Source organism: Lepisosteus platostomus, chromosome 4 (genome assembly GCF_059453375.1).
Source record: "Lepisosteus platostomus isolate fLepPlt1 chromosome 4, fLepPlt1.hap1, whole genome shotgun sequence".
NCBI lineage: Eukaryota > Metazoa > Chordata > Actinopteri > Semionotiformes > Lepisosteidae > Lepisosteus > Lepisosteus platostomus.
The window spans coordinates 54,641,254-54,660,520 of record NC_142614.1 but is presented as its reverse complement, the minus strand read 5'-3'; the positions used below and the strand labels follow the sequence as shown (position 1 = coordinate 54,660,520).

The 19,267-nt window shown below is 34.3% G+C and overlaps 1 protein-coding gene across 11 annotated transcripts in view; it reads left to right on the top strand.

Moving 5' to 3' along the window:
- The window catches only part of dmxl1 (Dmx like 1), a 95,168-nt gene that overhangs the window by 68,329 nt on the left and 7,572 nt on the right, over positions 1–19,267 (top strand). For 5 of the 11 annotated variants that reach the window (XM_088629901.1, XM_088629905.1, XM_088629898.1 and 2 more), the window contains 13 exons: positions 4,402–4,470; positions 7,568–7,740; positions 8,266–8,396; positions 8,718–8,803; positions 9,961–10,162; positions 11,545–11,662; positions 12,009–12,071; positions 13,716–13,802; positions 13,938–14,059; positions 14,670–14,811; positions 17,688–17,738; positions 18,104–18,164; positions 18,841–18,968. In XM_088629901.1, coding sequence (XP_088486027.1) covers positions 4,402–4,470; positions 7,568–7,740; positions 8,266–8,396; positions 8,718–8,803; positions 9,961–10,162; positions 11,545–11,662; positions 12,009–12,071; positions 13,716–13,802; positions 13,938–14,059; positions 14,670–14,811; positions 17,688–17,738; positions 18,104–18,164; positions 18,841–18,968 — 1,433 coding nt within the window. The remainder of the gene's footprint in view (positions 1–4,401; positions 4,471–7,567; positions 7,741–8,265; positions 8,397–8,717; positions 8,804–9,960; positions 10,163–11,544; positions 11,663–12,008; positions 12,072–13,715; positions 13,803–13,937; positions 14,060–14,669; positions 14,812–17,687; positions 17,739–18,103; positions 18,165–18,840; positions 18,969–19,267) is intronic. The other 6 variants (XM_088629908.1, XM_088629902.1, XM_088629909.1 and 3 more) reach the window with 4 other exon arrangements.

The following is a 19,267-nucleotide window of genomic DNA, read 5'->3' as shown; positions in this document are numbered from 1 at the left end:
GTATGCTAAAGTGAGAACTAATTTATGCTGAATTAAGAGGTAGCGCACAGTATATGCTTTAGGCATGCTAAACAGAAGAAAACAATAAACCATGAAAGTTAAGAGTGTGTAAATTGAGAACTACCTGCATACAATATGTACCGTATACAGAGATATTTTTAAAAACTCAACATCTTAAAATATATTTTGTAAATTTGGTGCTAAAATACACATATACAACATAAAATAGAATGATTTAATTAAATAAAAGCTCATACATTTGGATTCACAGCCAAATCAGATATTTGAATGTAAATAATATTATACTATAATAATATAAAAATATGATACTTGATTGATGGTCATCAGTTAGAGCCTTGAAAAGACCAGCACATAGAATTAAACATTTTCTTTGAAATTGTAGACTTTATATTGAGTATACCCTATGAGCCTACCTTAATGGGAGATAGATTTGCTATTTTCGATTCCCCATTGAAATGTCAGCATACAGATTCTGTATGGTTTGTGACATAGCTCAGAACCATTTGCCTTGTGGTCACTTGCTGTTGTTGGTTTAGAGATATTAATAGGCTTATCCAGGTACCCTTTGAAGGGTGCGTTATTCCACAAGGTGTAATTGAGAACAGTGTCTTTACTGAGCATCAAAAGAGACTCTGTGAATGTATGTTTCTACAGCAGCCTGCCTCCATGTGCTTTCTTTGTGCAACTGTCAGCGAATGAGACAGTTACACAGAGGATGTCCTATTTGCCAAGAGACCCATGAACATATTTGGGATAATGTGGGGAATCTAGGACTCAGAGGCCAGTGAACAGGTGCCTGCTTGTTTGGACTCCATAAGAAGAATGGAGCAGAATCTCATAAGATAGCATTTGCAACACAGAGAAAAGAATGTATACAAATGTATATATCTTATATAAAGTAGTAAATAGAATATATTCCATCGGTGATTACTCACACTATACTTCTAGCCTGTGACATTCATACAGACCTTCAGTTGATCAATCAAATATCAGGATGATATTTGCCAGCAGCCATATCACCCTGCAACTCACAACTGGCAACCCACTGAAGCTCAGCAGTTGTGAGCCTGGTCAGTACCTGGATGGGAGACTTCCTGGGAAAAACTAAGGTTGCTGCTGGAAGAGGTGTTAGTGGGGCCAGCAGAGGGCGCTCACCCTGTGGTCCACGTGGGTCCTAATGCCCCAGTATAGTGATGGGGACACTACAGGTGCCGTCATTCGGATGAGACATCCTGACTCTCTGTGATCATTTAAAATCCCAGGGCGTTTCTCGAAAAGTGTAGGGGTGTAACCCCGGCGTCCTGACCAAATTTCCCATTGGCCCTTACCAGTCATGGCCTCCTAATAATCCCCATCTATGAATTGGCTTCATTACTATCTGCTCTCCTCCCCTAATAGCTGATGTGTGGTGAGCGTTCTGGTGCACTATGGCTGCCGTCGCATCATCCAGGTGGGGCTGCACATTGGTGGTGGTGGAGGGGAGACCCCATTACCTGTAAAAGCGCTTTGAGTGGAGTGTCCAGAAAAGCGCTATATAAGTGTAAGCAATTATTATTATTATTATTAATCTTGTTGATGAAAATGTTAATTAACATAATGAATTTAACTGACACATCTACTAAGTGAGATGTAAATGGGCTTGCTACAAAAACATTATAATTTTCCTCAAAATAATTTGTGATTTTGTTTAATTCACAGTGAAGTTTCTTTTGATGCTCAGTACTGTATATTTGATGCAGTTCAGTCTGTAACAGAACAATACAGAGGCTCCTAACATGCCTCCAGACTTGGTTTCTGCTTGAGAGCAAAAAAAAAAGGTTTAAATAGGTTTAAAGGTTTAAATTATTATATACTTATTGCAGAAAATAATCACAGTTTGACAATGCTAGTATAACAGTAATCTGACCGTAAAAGACAGTTATGTCTATTGACTTTTATTGTGTTTAATTCCAGTCTGATTTGGGTGTGTATCCATATGAGTCTGACAAATTGCTTTTTAAAATATATGTATATTACTGGTATTCTATTTGGCTGTATATAAAAATTCTGGTGTTTATATGCGTTTAAAAACATATCGTATTCATTGAGTTTCAAAGATTAAATTCTTATCACACAGAAATTCCGTCCTTTGCTATGTTTTTACTTGTTTTGGGGAAAAATTGCATGCTTCTTTTTTATCTCCTTTTATCTCCAGCACAACATAGTTCAGTTATTATATCTTAATAGAAACAAACTGTATGTAAAATATCAATGTTGATATTTGCAACACAAGTGTTACCACACACTCCAAAATGCATTGAAAAAGAATGGTATTTATAAAGACATGGGGGAAAAGGGAAAGTTTTAATGTGCTAACAGCCATGTCCCAAACAGGATATTATGAGGACTGTGGAACTTTATAATATTTTACATAGCTGACAAATTCAACCTTTGGAAATCACCCATAGATAGGAGATGTTACATTTTGTGGTAACTGGAGTAATTAGCCTGTGACATCAAAATAGACGTACTGCGCTGTAAAAATGTCTGGAAACTGAGCCCCAAAATTGATCACAAGTCTAAAAGAACCGGCAAATTTTATTTCACCACAAGTGGCAAAATGGAAGAGTAGAAAGAACTGAACCTCACCCTATCCCATGCAGTGTCATTTTGTGATGTCACATGCAACACATGTTACTGCATCACAGCTTCCTGTAAAGCATTTTGATTGTGTGGTACTAAGTACTGAATGAATATTAAATAGTGCTAAACAAATAGTTAATTAAATAATGATGAATTTGATTAAAAACATAATCTGAAATAAAAATCATAGCCTTTGTTTTAGAGTGTCCATACGGCTTTGCTCTTGTGTCCTGCTGCATGTTTTCTTTTAGCATGAATTTAGATAGTGCTTGTTTTGAAAGTGAATTTCTGTGAATCCAGACAGCATTTCTTAAGTGAAACTGTGATTTGTGAAGACCAAGTTATTTTGTTGACCATTTGTGTGCTTAAAAAATGAAGCTTAAGATCATGGTAAACAGTCATTCCATATACACTAAAATTGCTCTTTTGTTTCCGTGTCATGAAAAAAGTTTTGCAAGTGTCTTTGATACCCCAATCTTTAATGAATGGTCATGTATTCTGTAATAGTTTAGGTTTTTATTGTTATGTTAATGTGCCACACAGTCGAAAAACACTATTTCAGGAGATTTGTTTAACTGTTATGTTTGTTAAGCAGAGAATGAAGCCTCATAAGTCCTGACAGCAGATAACAAACATCTTTACATAGTGCTCAACCTCCTTATTTGTTGCCGGTGAATTTTTAAATCCAGGTTCTCAGATCAATTTAGCATTTGCGTTGACTTTATGGTTGCAGTTATCCCAGATGTGTCCCTACCTCCCAGAATATCCAACTAGAGAAAAAAAAAACATCTGAGGTATAATCAAAGAACAGATGTCTGCAGGAGGTCTTTGTGTCTTCAGATGACCCCAGCGATACTGGGGCTAAAGCCTTGACCAGTTTTCTAGCTTGATTCAAGTGCTGACATGTTTTTTCCATAATAGTCTACTAAATTAAGCAGGCAATTTTCTTTCCTATTTTTACAAAGCCTAAACACATTCTTTCTCTTCATAAGACATCAAAGAATTCCTTCCAGCATTTATGGTGCACATTAGAAGTATTCCAGGCCACTGGATGCCAGAAAACGCATGCAGAAGGACTTTAAATTCATGTTATACTGAACATAGATATAGTCCAGGATCCTGCACAAGTGCCTACAAAATTACATCATAAAGTATATGCAGTGACATTTATTGTGCGGTACCCTTTAGCTATGTGCTATAATATCACCTGAAACAATCTTAAACTGTCCTTCTTCCAAGGTTTAATACCATTAATGTGAAGGCTGGAAAGGGTATTGCATTCATTGGAACCTTTTCATCACTTGTTCCAAATACAAGTTCTTATTGTTTTGACTCCTTTAGCATTAAATGTGTTTGAGAGGTTTTCTTAAATATTGCCAACATTATTTTTGACTGCTGTTGCAAAGGTTTGGAAATAAAACTTTATTTGAAATGTTAGATAAGTACTAATTAGCATGAGGTTTATTAGTTAACAGCATATACAGTATATATATAAATTTCCCACACTGTGTACAGTACAACACATCATTTGACCTTATTTTTTACTGATTATCCTGTTATGCTTTATATTCTATTATCAAATTTATATGACTAATGATGTGTTGCCTTCAGCCACCAAATTTCTTTGCTAATCCCAAAAGTACGTTTCATTTATTTTCTTGTGGAATATTATCTGGAATTACAGAATGTCATTCTCTATTGTATCAGTAAGGCCTTTCTCTTTTCACTTACTTTCTTGCATTTCTGTTACTTTTAAAGAAGAAGTAGACAGTGAAGTTGACTGGGATCTGTCTCAGACTGATATAGCACAGGTTATTGGAAATACTGGTGAGTAGGATTCTGGGCCATTCTTTTACTGTATATGGGGAAGAAACTTGGCAAGGGAAGTTGCTCGTCTTTTTTTTCATTCCTTTCCTCTTAAAAAAGAATTATTGATTATTATTTTATTTCTTTGATATTTAGTACAGAAAATACCACATCAGGCTGAGTGTAATTTTTTCATGTAGAAATAAAACCAATTAATTTTATAGAGGAAGTTGTAATGGATAAAATGCTTCTGGCTAAAGATAAAACCCCTGAGCAAAAGTTTATTAGGGGACTATCACCAATGACATTTTAAAGTAATTATATTGATTTTATTTTGGGGTGATGTGCAAAAGTTGTTTAAGCCACCAGTACTTTCCAAACATTTCATTTTTCATTTAAGAGGAACTTGCAAAGTGAGAAGGTCACAAATATAATGTAGACCCATGATATACAGTACTTTAAGATTTGTTTTGAAACTGCTGCCTTTAGTATAAAGTGAAATTGAGTTAACGATGGCAACATAAATTCTCATTAAAAAAAATGAAATACTGTAGGCCCATTAGGTTTCTGTACAGCATTTAAAATATTAATGCTGAGAATTAAATGTGCAAGATGGTTCTGTATTCGAGCCTTAGTTTGCTTATATAAATCATATTGTGGTGATTCTAGCATTTCTTGTTCAATAGTCTGTTTCTGTGCTTACTATAGATTGTTTCTATGGCATGCACATGCTTTTTTTATATTTCAAATCATTTATCATTATATGCTACAAACATTTTGTATAACAAAAGGCTTCACACTAAAGAAAAAAATAGAATTATGGCTCAGAAGTAATTTTTGATTCTGCCATAAACATGGCATTGTTTACTCCTGTGAAATGACAAATGTATCCGAGTGTAGCAGCCAAACAACTTTTTTTCAGAAAAAAAGAAAATGAGGGCGTTCTTTAAAGAAATATTTTTATAAAAATGTTTGTAAATATTTTAACTGCTTTATCCATAGTCAAGCACAAGTGGTAGGTTTTTACATTTTTTTAAATGTAAATATTGAACAAGGCAGTTGAGAGAAATAAGTGGGTGTCGATATCAGAGTGCATCACATCATTTTGAGGGAGTCTTTGTAGGTTGATGTGTTAGCAGGAGATATTCTTTAGCAGAATCTGTGATGCTTAGCTGCTCCACCTTCATTCAGTATTCACTTGAATTTTCATTAATCTGTAAGAAGGTAATAAATCCAATCATCAAAATTATGAGAAAATGAGATTAGGTGCTTTATAATATTTGAGGAAGGCACTGTGATCACTTTCACATTGTGATAAAACAATTTATTTTATTTATTTGACTATATTTAATTTTATTAAAATCACATTTAAATTTAATAAAAAGAAAGGTTGTGCTATTCTGTTTTAAGCTTATACTGTAGATGCTGATGGCAGCTTTTTTTGAGATTGGGGTCTGGTGGTTTTCCTTTAAATTAAGAAGAATTAATTGATAATCTACCCAATCATCTTTTATTAGAAAGCTGCTTATTCCTAATAAAGGTCATGGCACCACAAAGCCAGTTTTGGAAGATATTGGTGCAAGTTGAGACTACCCTGGATAATGTCCAATAAAGTTAATGCCTGTTAATGCCTGTTAATGCCTTGCATCATGGCTAAATCCTTATTTGTTAACATAGACTTGAATATTGAGCAGCAGATGGAATGGGTTGTTCTGATGAAGCCAGTACCCTGGCGTTTTTCAAGAAATGGCTAGATAAGATCCTTGGAACAATTAGCTACTTCCAAACAAACTAGATGAACTGAATGGCCTTCTCTTGTTTGAAACTGTTCTAATGTTCTGTGCTGAGTTTACTCTGACTTTTGCTGATTAATTAGTAGAGAATAGTTTTCTTGAATGAAATTGGTTTTATGGAGTAATCAGGGTGTAGTTAAAGCTCATCCTCCACCGCAGACTGACATGAAATTGATGCTTCTCTTGGAAAAGCAATAGATAGCTCTCCTTCAAATCCTTGTGAGATATCTTTCAGTCAATATCCCATATATTTTGGCAAGTGTCAGTATATAATGTGGTTTCATTTGTTATTAGGCATGATTTTTGGATGTTTATTGGCCATCTGTTACGTTAAAACAGTCCATATTGGTGCAGTTTGATTTTTCTTTGCTTATTGCATTGGTTAATAAACTGAACCAAGCAACAAATTTACCATATGGATCTCTGTGGACTCAATGATTTCACTTACAGCATTTTTAAATTTGCACTCTAACTTTGTGTATTTTGGTATTAAGTACTTCTTTATAAAATGTTTAATGCAGTTTGAAATGATCATACTCATAAATTAGTAAAATCATTCCTATTAGAAAGGTTTCCAAATGGAAATCTATGGTGTTATTGTATTAGCCTGGTTTACATGCTGTCTGTTATTTATATATGATGATAATATGTGATTAGATAAACACGGTTCAATGTAAAGGTTTTTATATTTTTTGCAAACATTGGTTTAATTACATTTGAGGTCTTCACATTCAGTCAATAGAGTCTTCTCTCATTTGGACAATTACATAAACAATAGATAGCCATCTCAGCAGACAAATGCTTGCTTGACTATGACTCTCCTATAAACTGTCACCACTGCGGCTGTGTATCTTAATATTCTGTTTATTCTCTATAAGATTTTATAGCTTTATTCTCTACATGTAATGTTGCAAATGGTTTGCGTGAAATATCCTTTAACTGCATTTGAAATTGGTCCTACCTACAGTTAATATCCAATTAAATGTATTTTATCAAATTTGTGATGGTTTATTACTGTGTATTTTAAAATATTGTATTACGTGGTTCTCAATACAGAAGTTAAGTGGACAAAGTATAGAAACCATTAAAAGCATTAACTTGTAACTTTTTTTCCTGACTAATTTTTGTAGTAACTGCTGATATAGTAAATATGTATCATATAATTGTCATTATGGTAAGGAAATCAAGTAATTATCCTTTAAAACCTGAACTTGGGCATTGTACTGTGTATTTTTGTTAATATTGACATCTTGACATACTGAAATAGTCCTTATATGGCATACTCTCAATCTGGTATTTTACTGTTGTTTTAATCACTGGTGTAGGTGATGAGTCGGAGGTGAAGAATCACAAGCGCTTCAAGTTCCTTTCAACAAAGAGCGCCAGTAGAGAGAGTCTGCAAAGCCCAACATCCCCTGTATTCGAACAAGAAATGCCCATTTTAAAAGAAAAATTTGTCCCTCCTGAGCTTAGCATCTGGGACTATTTCATTGCAAAGGTATCTACACATACTACGTCTTTGATTTTTTTTCTCCTGCTTCTAGACTCAATTCATAATTATTGTATGATAGTAGGATGATTATAGAAAAGAATAGTGTAATGACTTATCAGAAATATAAGCATTAAAGTACTTGCATTTGTATAGTACTTCTCATTCCAGATGATCCCAAAGTACTTCACACAGAGGTGAGGTCTCCTTTTATCCACAGCTGAAGTGCAGCACCTACATGATAATGCACAGCAGCTTTTCTGTGCCTGCAGCCACACTACAGAGCAAATTCAGTAGAGAAGTGAGGATTGACTTTGGTGCTTCACCAGGAGCCAGTTAATTTCTGAACATGTCATAAGTACAAAAGTTTAATAGAATTAGTAGATGGCTGTTTTAAGGTTTTACACTTACAATTCAATGAATAACAGGAGCATTAACCTGTGTATTTGACCATCCTAGACTCTAAGATGTTACTCTTTTCGTACAGTTTTCCAGAGTAATAATCATCTATCTTGTTTTGTAATTTTCGAAAAGCCCTTCCTTCCACAATCTGAAAGCCGAGTGGAGTATGACTCTGAAGAAAGCCAAGGTAGCGATGATGAAGAAGATGATGTTTTTGCCTCTGATACACAACTACAAGAACATTCCAATCCCAATTCATACAGGTATTAGGGAATTCCCCAACTGCTTTTTAACACCTATTAAATTCAAATCCTTTGCTTTCATTTAAATTCTGATTTCTTCATTTTGCATTATTATGTGTGTTATAGCATTATGCAGTTTAGAATCTATTCATTTGTTAAATGTGCTGTCCAACTGGGAGTCTAATTGCATATAATGTAGTGTGTTAAGCCATCATCATGCCTTACATGTTTTATCTGCAAGTGGAACATGATGTGGTTTTAAAGACCAACAGGGTAAAACTTTGTGTATTTAAATATGTTTGTCATATGTGTGAGCACTGTTGTGTTATTTATCTTTTACAGCTGGTCACTAATGCGACTGGCTATGGTGCAAATGGTACTATTCAATCTGAAATCCTTCTATCCAATGGTGGGGCATGATCTATCGGGTAACGTTTCCATTTCTTTCGTTGTGTTTGTCCTCCTTTTATGCTACATTCGTGTACTGTGGCATGTGTTTATATGATATATCTATTTTGCCAATGAAAGATGCTGAATTTGGCGGTTTATCCTATTTTATTTGATAACTTTTGTTGATAATTCTTGTGCATCATAGAAAGGCGAGAGGAGGATAAGGGCTGTGACTGATGATATTGTGACCATGCTATTTCTATCAGACAATGACTGAGATGTCTACTTTGCCAATTTAGTAACATGAAAGACTTGGGTATACATCAAATTATATTTGATGTACTGTAAATGAATTAAGAGCTAAGGCATGCCATTTTTTCTTTAATCTGAGTAAATTCCTGTTTTTTTGTGAAAAAACAACAGCATTGTATACATTTATTGTAGTTCACAATAGAAATGAGCTTTTTACACTTTGATAGTTATATCTATAATACTAGTTTTATTTTGAGCTAATAGTGTACACACTTGTGTGTATCTAATGTATTCCTGTTTTAAATTGAGCAATAAAAAAAATCATAATTTAGAAGCTTGCTGCTATGAAGAGTATCTAAATATGTTGATTTTATGCTAGCATACTTTTTTAGGTTTTAGGTTACACATTCCATGTTATGTTGTAAAGTTTTGTAAAATCTCCATCTGAGATTTTAAAAACTTTCTGTGCCAAAATGTAGGAATTTTATGTGTAAAATACATTATACTGGTAACTTCATTGGTAGCTCTTCAGGAATGTTATACAGCAGCCGAATTTCTTCTAAAAGTCTAGCAACAGAGATTGTCTACTGAGAAAAAAAAAGAAAAGCACGATTTTCTTTGTGCTTCAAGTCCTGAGGGTCTGCAGACAAGAAATAAATTTCTTTCTGTATGGAGTTATTATTTTTTAATTCTAGATCAGAATGGTTGAATAATAAAAGTTCCAGTGTTTGTGTCACCTAATTTAAATAATAAAGTAGATCACTATCAGATGTTGTGGAACTGGTGTAGGGATGCGAAAAAAGCTAAATTTTATGTTTGATAACAAATGTTAGTTAACTTAAATTATGTGCCAATTTATTTCTGTTATACAGCAGACTGATCTTACTTCACAGCATCATTTTGAGGCTGACAATAGAGACGTGCTTGTATGTTTAATATACAGAGCTGCCAGTTGCCACCCCACTTTGCCATGCTGTCCTGAAGACTTTGCAGAGGTGGGAGCAGGTGCTGCTCAGAAGACTGGAGATCATTGGTGGTCCACCTTCCAAGTTTATTTCAACACATACCGTTGATGATGCCCCTGCGGCAGGTCCTGCCATCCTACGCCACAAGGCACTTTTGGAGCCATCTAACACTCCTTTTCGGTGGGTGCATTTTTGGGGTAGACTGTTATAAAGCATTTCCTGGTTGATATTAATTGAAGCTATATCCCCTGCCTGGTGTGAAATCACATTTGCAGATCTCTGGTATATTTTAAATTGAAAGGAGTAGCTAGCCTATGTGATGCCCTCAAGCATGTGTTTTGGAAATACAGGTTTTGAAAAGATAAGGGTGGCTTGCTGCTGGGCTAAACTTTTGTCTGCATTGCCCTGCGAATAGTGCCAAAAGATCTGTTCCATCCAGATTGGTCTGTCTATCCACGAACTATGGCAAGTACTTATTACTAGACGGCAACATACAGTGGATATAAATTGTCTAAACACCTTATTGAAAATGCAGGATTTTGTGATGTAAAGTCAGAAATCAAGATAAATCATGTCAGACATTTTCAATCTTTAATGTGACCTTGCAACCAACAAAATTCAAGAGAAAAACAGATAATTATTAGGAAATATAATTGAAATTAAGAAACCTACAACACTCTTATAATGGGGGCTGTAGTTGTGTTCAGAGGACGGTCTTCAAAAACAGTTATTCACACCAGTGTGTAATTATTTAATGTGACATCTGTCATACCCATGTGAATGCCAGGTCGCTCGGCTATACTACCTCAACAACTGCCCAAGTCATTGGTGGCCATTGAGTTCATCTTGCTCATTTACTTGTTAATAACTTTTTTTTTAGGAATTCTGTTAATACATTTGTTGAAGTCATTCTATCCCTATCTGACTGTCCCTTTCTTAAAGAATGTTAAATGGGAGTAGATTCAGAACTAGTCCAGTTTAACCAGTGATCTTTTAAGATCATTCCAGTTGTCACACAACCATGCTAAAACAACTTCTGTAATTTCTGTATGCTCAACTTCTGTTCTGTATGCTTTTAAAACTGACAAATGTTGAACAGTGCAGTGAATTATTTTACATTATATAGGATCTTGAATTAATTAATACTGAAAAAACATGTTTGTGCCCTTTACAATCTGTTTTATCAATTGAGTTTCCATGGAATGCTCTGGATCTTGATTAGTTTGGTGTTATACACAAGATAGATAACTGATCTGTTTTATCATGTATTGAAAATAGATTGCTTCAAGAAATTAGTGCATCTTCACATGTGACTACAGTTTAACCTGATTTTATTGAATGACAAAATATTGTATGTGTAGAGCACATCCCTTTAAATAAATTACCTACATTAGATCACTTTTTTGCATCACTGAAGAAAGGTTTAAGTTTCGTAATGTTTTTAATACTTTATATGGCAGGGTCTTTTACTTTATTTGAAAAACTAATTATTGAGGTTCTGCATTCACATAGCCGTGTTCTAAATCTTTAGAAAGAACTTTATTATAACATGTTTTTTAAAGGTCAATCCACCACTCTGCCCTTCCTGTGAAGAGACTGTGGCAGTATCTGGTAAAACAGGAGGAGATACAGGAGACCTTTATTCGGAACATTTTCACAAAGAAAAGGGGTCAAAATGAGGTACAAATCCTAAACAGACATTTTGTCTAGCATTGTAGTGTGCATAGTTTTGGCCTAATGCCATCTGGCTGGAGCTTTGCTTGGTTTTAAAACATTTTTAAAAGAATGCCTATTAATTCTTCTTACTCTAACACTTTGATCTCTTCCTGTGATTTCAGCAACTTGCTTGTTTACTAAAACTAGATTTTGTAGAACATTTTAAACCCTTTCTGTTCACATCAATATTTTACATACTAATTTTTTTTTCTTTTATTTTAATTATTAATGAACTGTAGATTTTTTTCCTTTTGCTTTGCATGTTTCATCTCATTCTTTTGTCTGTCTTGTGGCTACTCCAATGATTAAGTCGATAGAGGACTACAGTGACAATGTTCAAAATACTGTGATGGAGGAGCCTAGCATCAACAAGGTACAAATGAATAAAAGTCTGATTATAAGTATTCAGTTTTCCAATAGACGCATACAGATCCAACCCAGTCTTACTATAAAGATTATCAGTTCTTTTTACTGATTTCCTATTAAATATCAATTGAAAGAAAGACTTTTCTTCAAGTTATGTACATACTCAATATTATGTAAATACAGTAAGCATTGTCAATGCACTGTTGGTATTTCTGTTTGAAAATTTCTAATGGAAAGACTTACCTGATTTGTGAACATTTATTTTTTAACTTTTTAAACAACTTTATAGACTCAGTCTGTTGAGACAATGATAATTTTCCACTTTACATTTTGATAAATCAAGTTCACAAAAGCAGTCTGGTTTTCAGTTAATTGACTCATTTGTACGCACAGATATCAACTTGCTACATATTGTAGATATTGTATGGGTTTATTGGAAATTTTAAGAGTAGTTTAATGAGCCAATGTTTAATTCATGTTCATACAACAATGCATTTAATCTTTTTAGCATATTACTGTTATAGTAACTTGTGCATAACTAATACAGATTCTTATGTAATTAGATGAGTCATTCAATTAAAAAAATAATTAAATTGTAGCAGTGTGTGTAGCAATTTTCCTAATGTATAATTTTGCTTAAGTAGATGTCCAATTCTTCATTTCATTACAGTTTGTAATTTAAAGCATATGCCATTCTTTGGTATTAAAAAAAAGGTTAAATGCATTTGACTGTTACATAATATTTTTAAAAAATTCTGTAACAGGAAGCAGTGTCTGTTTTGGAACTTCATTCAGTCAGATGTCACGAGAGATTATGGATGGAAAGGTTTTCAAGTTTCATTTAACATTGCTCCATCTCCATCATACTTAAGAGATCCTTACAATTACAATTTTAGTCCCTTTTGTAATTGTTTTCTTGCCTTATTTTTATCTTTTCCCTTTTTTTCCGTCAGGGAATTCAGTATAATCCTAAACACTTTATTTGGCCATATGAGTTTAAAAAAAAACATAATTTTACATATAAATACATTTGTTACAAACAAGGCAAAAATAACTATTGACATGTACTAAAGCACCTGGGTCTAATGAATTTAATCAAGTGTTAAAACCTAGATATCAATTACAATCACAGAAACTGTGAACAGAATTGCAGTCAAAAGATTTAAAATATGTTTTTAGTATGAAATGTGATGCACTATGCCACAAAGTCATACATGAGTATAGAAAACAAAGTGGGCATGATTGGGCATGATTCAAGAACTCACAATCATCAGAAACATTAACAAGTCTAGTGGACTTCTTCACTATCCAGAGGTCACAAATAGAAACTCTAGGAGAAGTGCGTTTAAAATAAATTTTAAAGGAGGCATTTTATACATAAACTCTATGGGAGTCTGGGACAAGCCTGAAGACTGTGTTATCAAAGCTAATATATTGGCTTTATTAGAGAAGTAGCTGGTTGAGATCCTCAGATCAATTAGCAGTCAAGCATCCAAATGATCTAGATAGATTTTAAATTGTGGCATAGGCTGGAACAGTTATTGCGCCAGTAACACTTCAGTGAGATGTTACATATCCCATAAATATTAAATTTTGAGGTTCATTTTTGTTTTCAACTAATGTGATTGAAAATTATTTATTTCAACCACAGATAGAAGCAGACCTGGGATATCCTGGAGGAAAAGCAAGAATTATTCATAAAGAGTCAGACATCATAACTGCATTTGCTATCAATAAGGTAAGAGGGCGCTGGGGAATTTTACGGATTACTTTGTACCCACAGGTTTTTATTGAAATATATATCGGAAAATAAATCATCATATAAGGGGAAGAGAGTAGAACCTTCACATTATTTTTGTCTTTTTGTGTTCAGGCTAATCGGAATTGCATAGCAATAGCTTCAACTCAAAATATTCAGGAACTGGATGTCTCTGCAATTCTAGCTACTCAGATATTAACCTGGATTGATGATGACGTAGATCTGGAGAACAAAGGGTAAGAAATTAGTTTTGAAAACACATTTTATAGACACAGGAAAGAAAAAAAATATCCTTTTTTCAGCCTCGCTCATCTGGGTTTCATTTAGGATGGGAAATTAAAAGGCAATTGATAAGTGTTTGTTCCACTGATTAGTGTTGTACTCTATTTCTGTGGCTGTCTAAGAGAACTCACTCAATATCTAATGCTTAATACAGTAACATTTATCTACAAGGATTTGGGGTATTTTTCATTTTCTCTTTTTGAGAGTTTCCCATAGAATAGTTTTGTTTATAGAAAAAAAAGACATTTATTTTGCTCAGATTTACAGATAGTGGCTGTGAAATATTTGCACTGAAGTTAAGGAAATGAAATTTAAGTCTTTGTAGGACAAAATCATCTGTGGATGAGCAAAGACAATCAGTTTATTAAAAGAGATTGAGAAGCAAATCCTTTCAATTACATTTGAAATTTTGCATTTAAAATACCATAAAGGGGGTTATTTTTCCAAGCCTGCTTTTAAGGGTGCTAAACTATGGCACTGTTGTAATTTGTATTTAATGTAGGATTTCTTGGGAAAACGTTGTGTTCCCTTGTGTATTCTGTTGTTTTCATTCCTGATTTTTAGAAACGATGATTTCTTGGTGATCCATGCACGTGACGATTATGGCACAATACAGGGGTCTACCCCATATACTCCCAGCAGCCCTGGGACCCCTATTAACATGCCTTGGCTTGGCAGTGTTCAGACTGGCAGGGGAGCATCTGTGGTGAGTGTCAGCTTGGGCAATCTCATCCTTCATTTCCTACATTATTTTCAAAAGAATGAACATTTTATAAAAGCATTATTCAAGTTTCTGAAGGTGTATTACTTCCTTCATGAATTTTACAACAATAGTGGGTACCCTGGGCTTCCCCTGTTGTACAACCAGGAATGGTGCTCAGTTGGAGCATGTGTTCTGTCCTGCAGTTCAGACACTGCTGGTACGAGACTGAGCTGAGACCTAACTGACCATGACTAATAATTTCAAAGTGAGAGCGGATGGATTGCCACACAACAGCAAGCCTCTGTGATTCACCAAAGACAGGACATCCTGACTATAATTTCAAGAAATCTATATCACAATTTCCTATCTTCAATTTAGACCGAGCATTGTGTTCTATAAAGAAAAATGCTTACACCTCTTAAAATCTTTTTCATTTAAAGAGGTTTTAGTTCTGTGAATCCTGCCATAATTCTTTAGGTCCATCATTATTTACCCCTGGTGCAATTGGATAGAAACAGAAGTGATTTTAATATAATTTAACCATTGTGCTGAAATATGTAGGCTATGAAAATGAAATGATACAATGGCACGGATTGTCCTCCCATTCATTTAATCAGGATGTGTGATGTTTTGTGCTGATGTCTTGGGACATCACTGCCTTATCAGAATTAAGCAGCACTACTCCACAAGGCAAATAATGTTGGTAAAAGGAGAGTAAGAATGAATCTTCAATAAATAAACCAATGGACTCCCATTCTGTTTTCAAAGCTAAAAGCTCTTTTCAGTAGAAGTATTTTAAAAATACATTTTAAAATGTTTTCTAATAGAATACGTACCCCATTGATATTTATTTATGAACACTACTAAAGACCTACGTTTTGGTGGTATGTTATCCCATGCTGTTTCTTAAAATATATATAATAACTTTTTTGTTTTAATTGATTTAATAAATATTATGTTTTCACATTGTAGAATACCATGACTTCTCTGGTCTTTTAAGACATTTGATCTTGTTATATTCCTCAAAATGGTACTATTTAGAGTTTCGAGTCATCATTTACAATGATAAGAGTAATGATTTTGGTGATGAAAGGAAATAAGGTTCCTAGAGGTTTCTTAAAATCAGTTTTAGGGTTTTTCTAAGTTTCATCTACTTTCTAGTTTATATTTCATATTTTGTAGGATTGTTTTGTTTGTACATCATACATTTCTGTCAAGTTACACAACATTTCTTAGATCGTGATTGCTTACAGTATATAGAGAATAACTGCATTAACCTTAAATTCAGTAATCTGAACCATAGTATGTGTTTTAAAGACCACTAGGTGGTGCCAGATAGAGATAAGCTAGTTTTAAATAAGGGTTCATAAAACTGTTAAATAATTATTGCAGAGTGAATACTTGGTATATTTTGCTTGAATGCCCGTATCTATGTACTATAGATAGTACAGTCAGCCTATAGATATTGATGTTGTTCATTTGTACAAACAAGTAAATGCATGATGTAATTATAACACGATTCACAAATAAAACTACTGTATTATAGTTTTGTGTTTAGAATAAAATAAAATAATACCAATCTTTAAATCAGAATCTATAAAGTGAGTGTAAAATTGTAAAACTTTATTAAACTCTTTTTGTATTTGATTTAAACGTGATATAACAATTCTAAAGAGAATATTAGCACTGTATTGGTACAAAGGAGCTTATATTGAGTCTATAAATTCACTATCAGTTATATTCCAAAACATTGTCAAGAGTCTTAAGACACCCTTGAGTAAATAAAAAAGAAATGGTAGGGATCTTCCTTATAATCCAGGATGTATTACAAAACTAAAACTGTTCAGAGAACAGGAGACATATCACTGCCTGGAATGTATTGCATCAAGTCAGCACCTATCTATCACTGAGTGATATCACAGTGATGATAATACTTGACTGTCCACATGTGGATGGGTGTTATGGGATAATCTGAGGGGTCATCAACTTACTGACCACACAATACCCCCTCGGTTATCTGTGGGACCAAACCTTAACTAAAACACTAGTATGTTTGCTCTGCTGCTCTGGTCTGATTGTAATAGGACAATATGCAAAACAACCAGATAGCCTGCTAGTGCACAACTTCAAATATTTCTGTTGTCTTCATGTATACTACTTTTTGGTGTTCCTTTGTTTTATCTGTTGGATTCACTGCTTAACAGTAGTCCCAATTTACAGAATCTGTACATTTTGTTGTACAAAACTCTCTACACTACTATTTTCTATTTCTAACATTAAAGGGCATGTTAAACTTATGGTGTAGTGCCGTTGAATACATAAACAAATTTTCACCTCCATTGTACAGTACAGCTGCATTCTTAACAGGTTGATTTTGACTAGTATGAAAATAAGTACTTCAGAAAACAGGTTTGATAAGCAAATGTTTTGATGTCCATTCACTGTCAAACGGTAATAAAAGTTACGTGCCCTCAATCGCTGCTTCAAAAGCCACAGGTCCTCGTTCCACTTGCGGAGAGAGGAATGGTGTTGTGTTGTCACAAAGGCGTACCTTACCCTTTCTCTCTGCCAAATCAGTGCCTAATTGCACAGCATGGCGAATTGCTGTGGTACAGTACATCAGTGCAGTGCTCTCTGCAGTAAGCATTTAATCTAATACATCTACAAATAGGTTCATTAAGCTATGTGCATGTTTATCAAAGCACTAATTGAAATGGCCGTTTTCTCCCAGGAGGCATGGAAGGCATGTAATGCTCCCTGTTCCCTGTTCCTCAATGTTTGTTACCGTCCCTGCTCCTTTTTTTAGTTAAACCATTTCTGTTTACCTCTGTTTCCTTTACATGCCTCTTCCTCTGTGTTGCTAATCATTCACTAATCAGGAAAATTCAGCTAAATTAAATGGGATCAGAAAGGATTTGACAAAAAAGGAGGTAAGACTAGTTTCAGGAGCACATATAATGCAGGTATGTGTAGATGGTGCTTAAAGTAAAAAGGTCTGGCCATTTGCTATGTGTTCAGTGAGGCAGGGTCATTCTAGTGATGGGTGAAAGTGCTAATGCATATGTCAGACTTGTGATGTTCTATGTGCCTTATTTTGTGAATGCCATCATCCACCTTTGCACTGACCTTTATTTTGAGTGCTGAGTGTCCATTCTCATTAATCAGTATGTCATGACAGATTTGTTTTCAATGCTGTATCGTTTCATTCTTTGCTAGCTACTGTATGTCCGCTCTTTATGTAAGTAGTGAACATTCTGTTGAAATTATGCTAGCATTTCTTCTCTTTTTTTAATAGATGATCAAAAGGAATATAAATAATGTGAGAAGAATGGCATCCCACCCAACCTTACCATATTGTAAGCAATTAATTTTCCTTTCTATTTCTTAAACACATTTCTAAATCTTTTGGTCCTCTTGCTAAAGTAGCCACAAACCCTTTTTTGGGATGTTAAAACTACTACTAATGATGCTTGAACAGAGGTGTTATTTCGTACATGAAGTCTTGTTTGATGAATGACCTGCCAAACTGTCAGCTGACAGCTTATGGTATTTTTCTCGTTGATTGCATGGTGCTCACAGCTGTAGGTGCCAGAATGATAGATGGCAACATTTTCATTGTATACAGATAGAGCATATCCATACTTTTTGCAATGAGATATGTTTACTCAGTTTGGCACAGTCCTTAAAAATGGATCCTTATTGTTCTTGAGATGTTGTCTTTCTTTGTTATGTAATAATAAAATTTAGGAGGAAGGTATAACAAAGTGTGTGGTTACTTTTCTGTTTAGCTATGACAATTCGATAACCTGCATTTTTGTATATTTTGCTAATTGTGTGTGATTGCTTCTTGTACACAGTTCTTTAATTGTATTTTGTTTGTATTCTTGCAAAGCATTTTTGTGAGATACAAAAATGCTGTACATTCTACATGAATGGTATCATTTTATTCACAAGCAGTCTAGACGAGAACATTTTGAGTTGTGATATGGACTTGATCTTTGATGTTTACAATGATTTTCTCAAATGTGACAGATCTGACAGGGGCACAGGACGGCAGTGTCCGCATGTTTGAGTGGGGGCACTCCCAGCAGATAATTTGTTTCCGCAGTCCAGGGAACTCCAGGGTGACCAGGATTAGGTTTAATTATCAGGGCAACAAGGTACTTCCTTCTTTTCTAATGTTTTTGTGTCTGCTGTACTCTCAACTACTTAATGAGACCTTAAACACAAGGTTTTTGTCTGAGACAGTTTGTTGATGTTATGGGTGATATATGTCATTAAAGTTATTTATTCCTCTAATATTAGTGAGGTTTTTGATAATACATGATATAGAGGAATTATACATTTCTAGCCAGTGCATATTCCTGACTGGCATAGTATACATATGAGCGTTCAGATCATTTTGAGCTAAAGAATATTATTAAAAGGTTAAAAGTAAATTATTAGGAATTAAAAAACA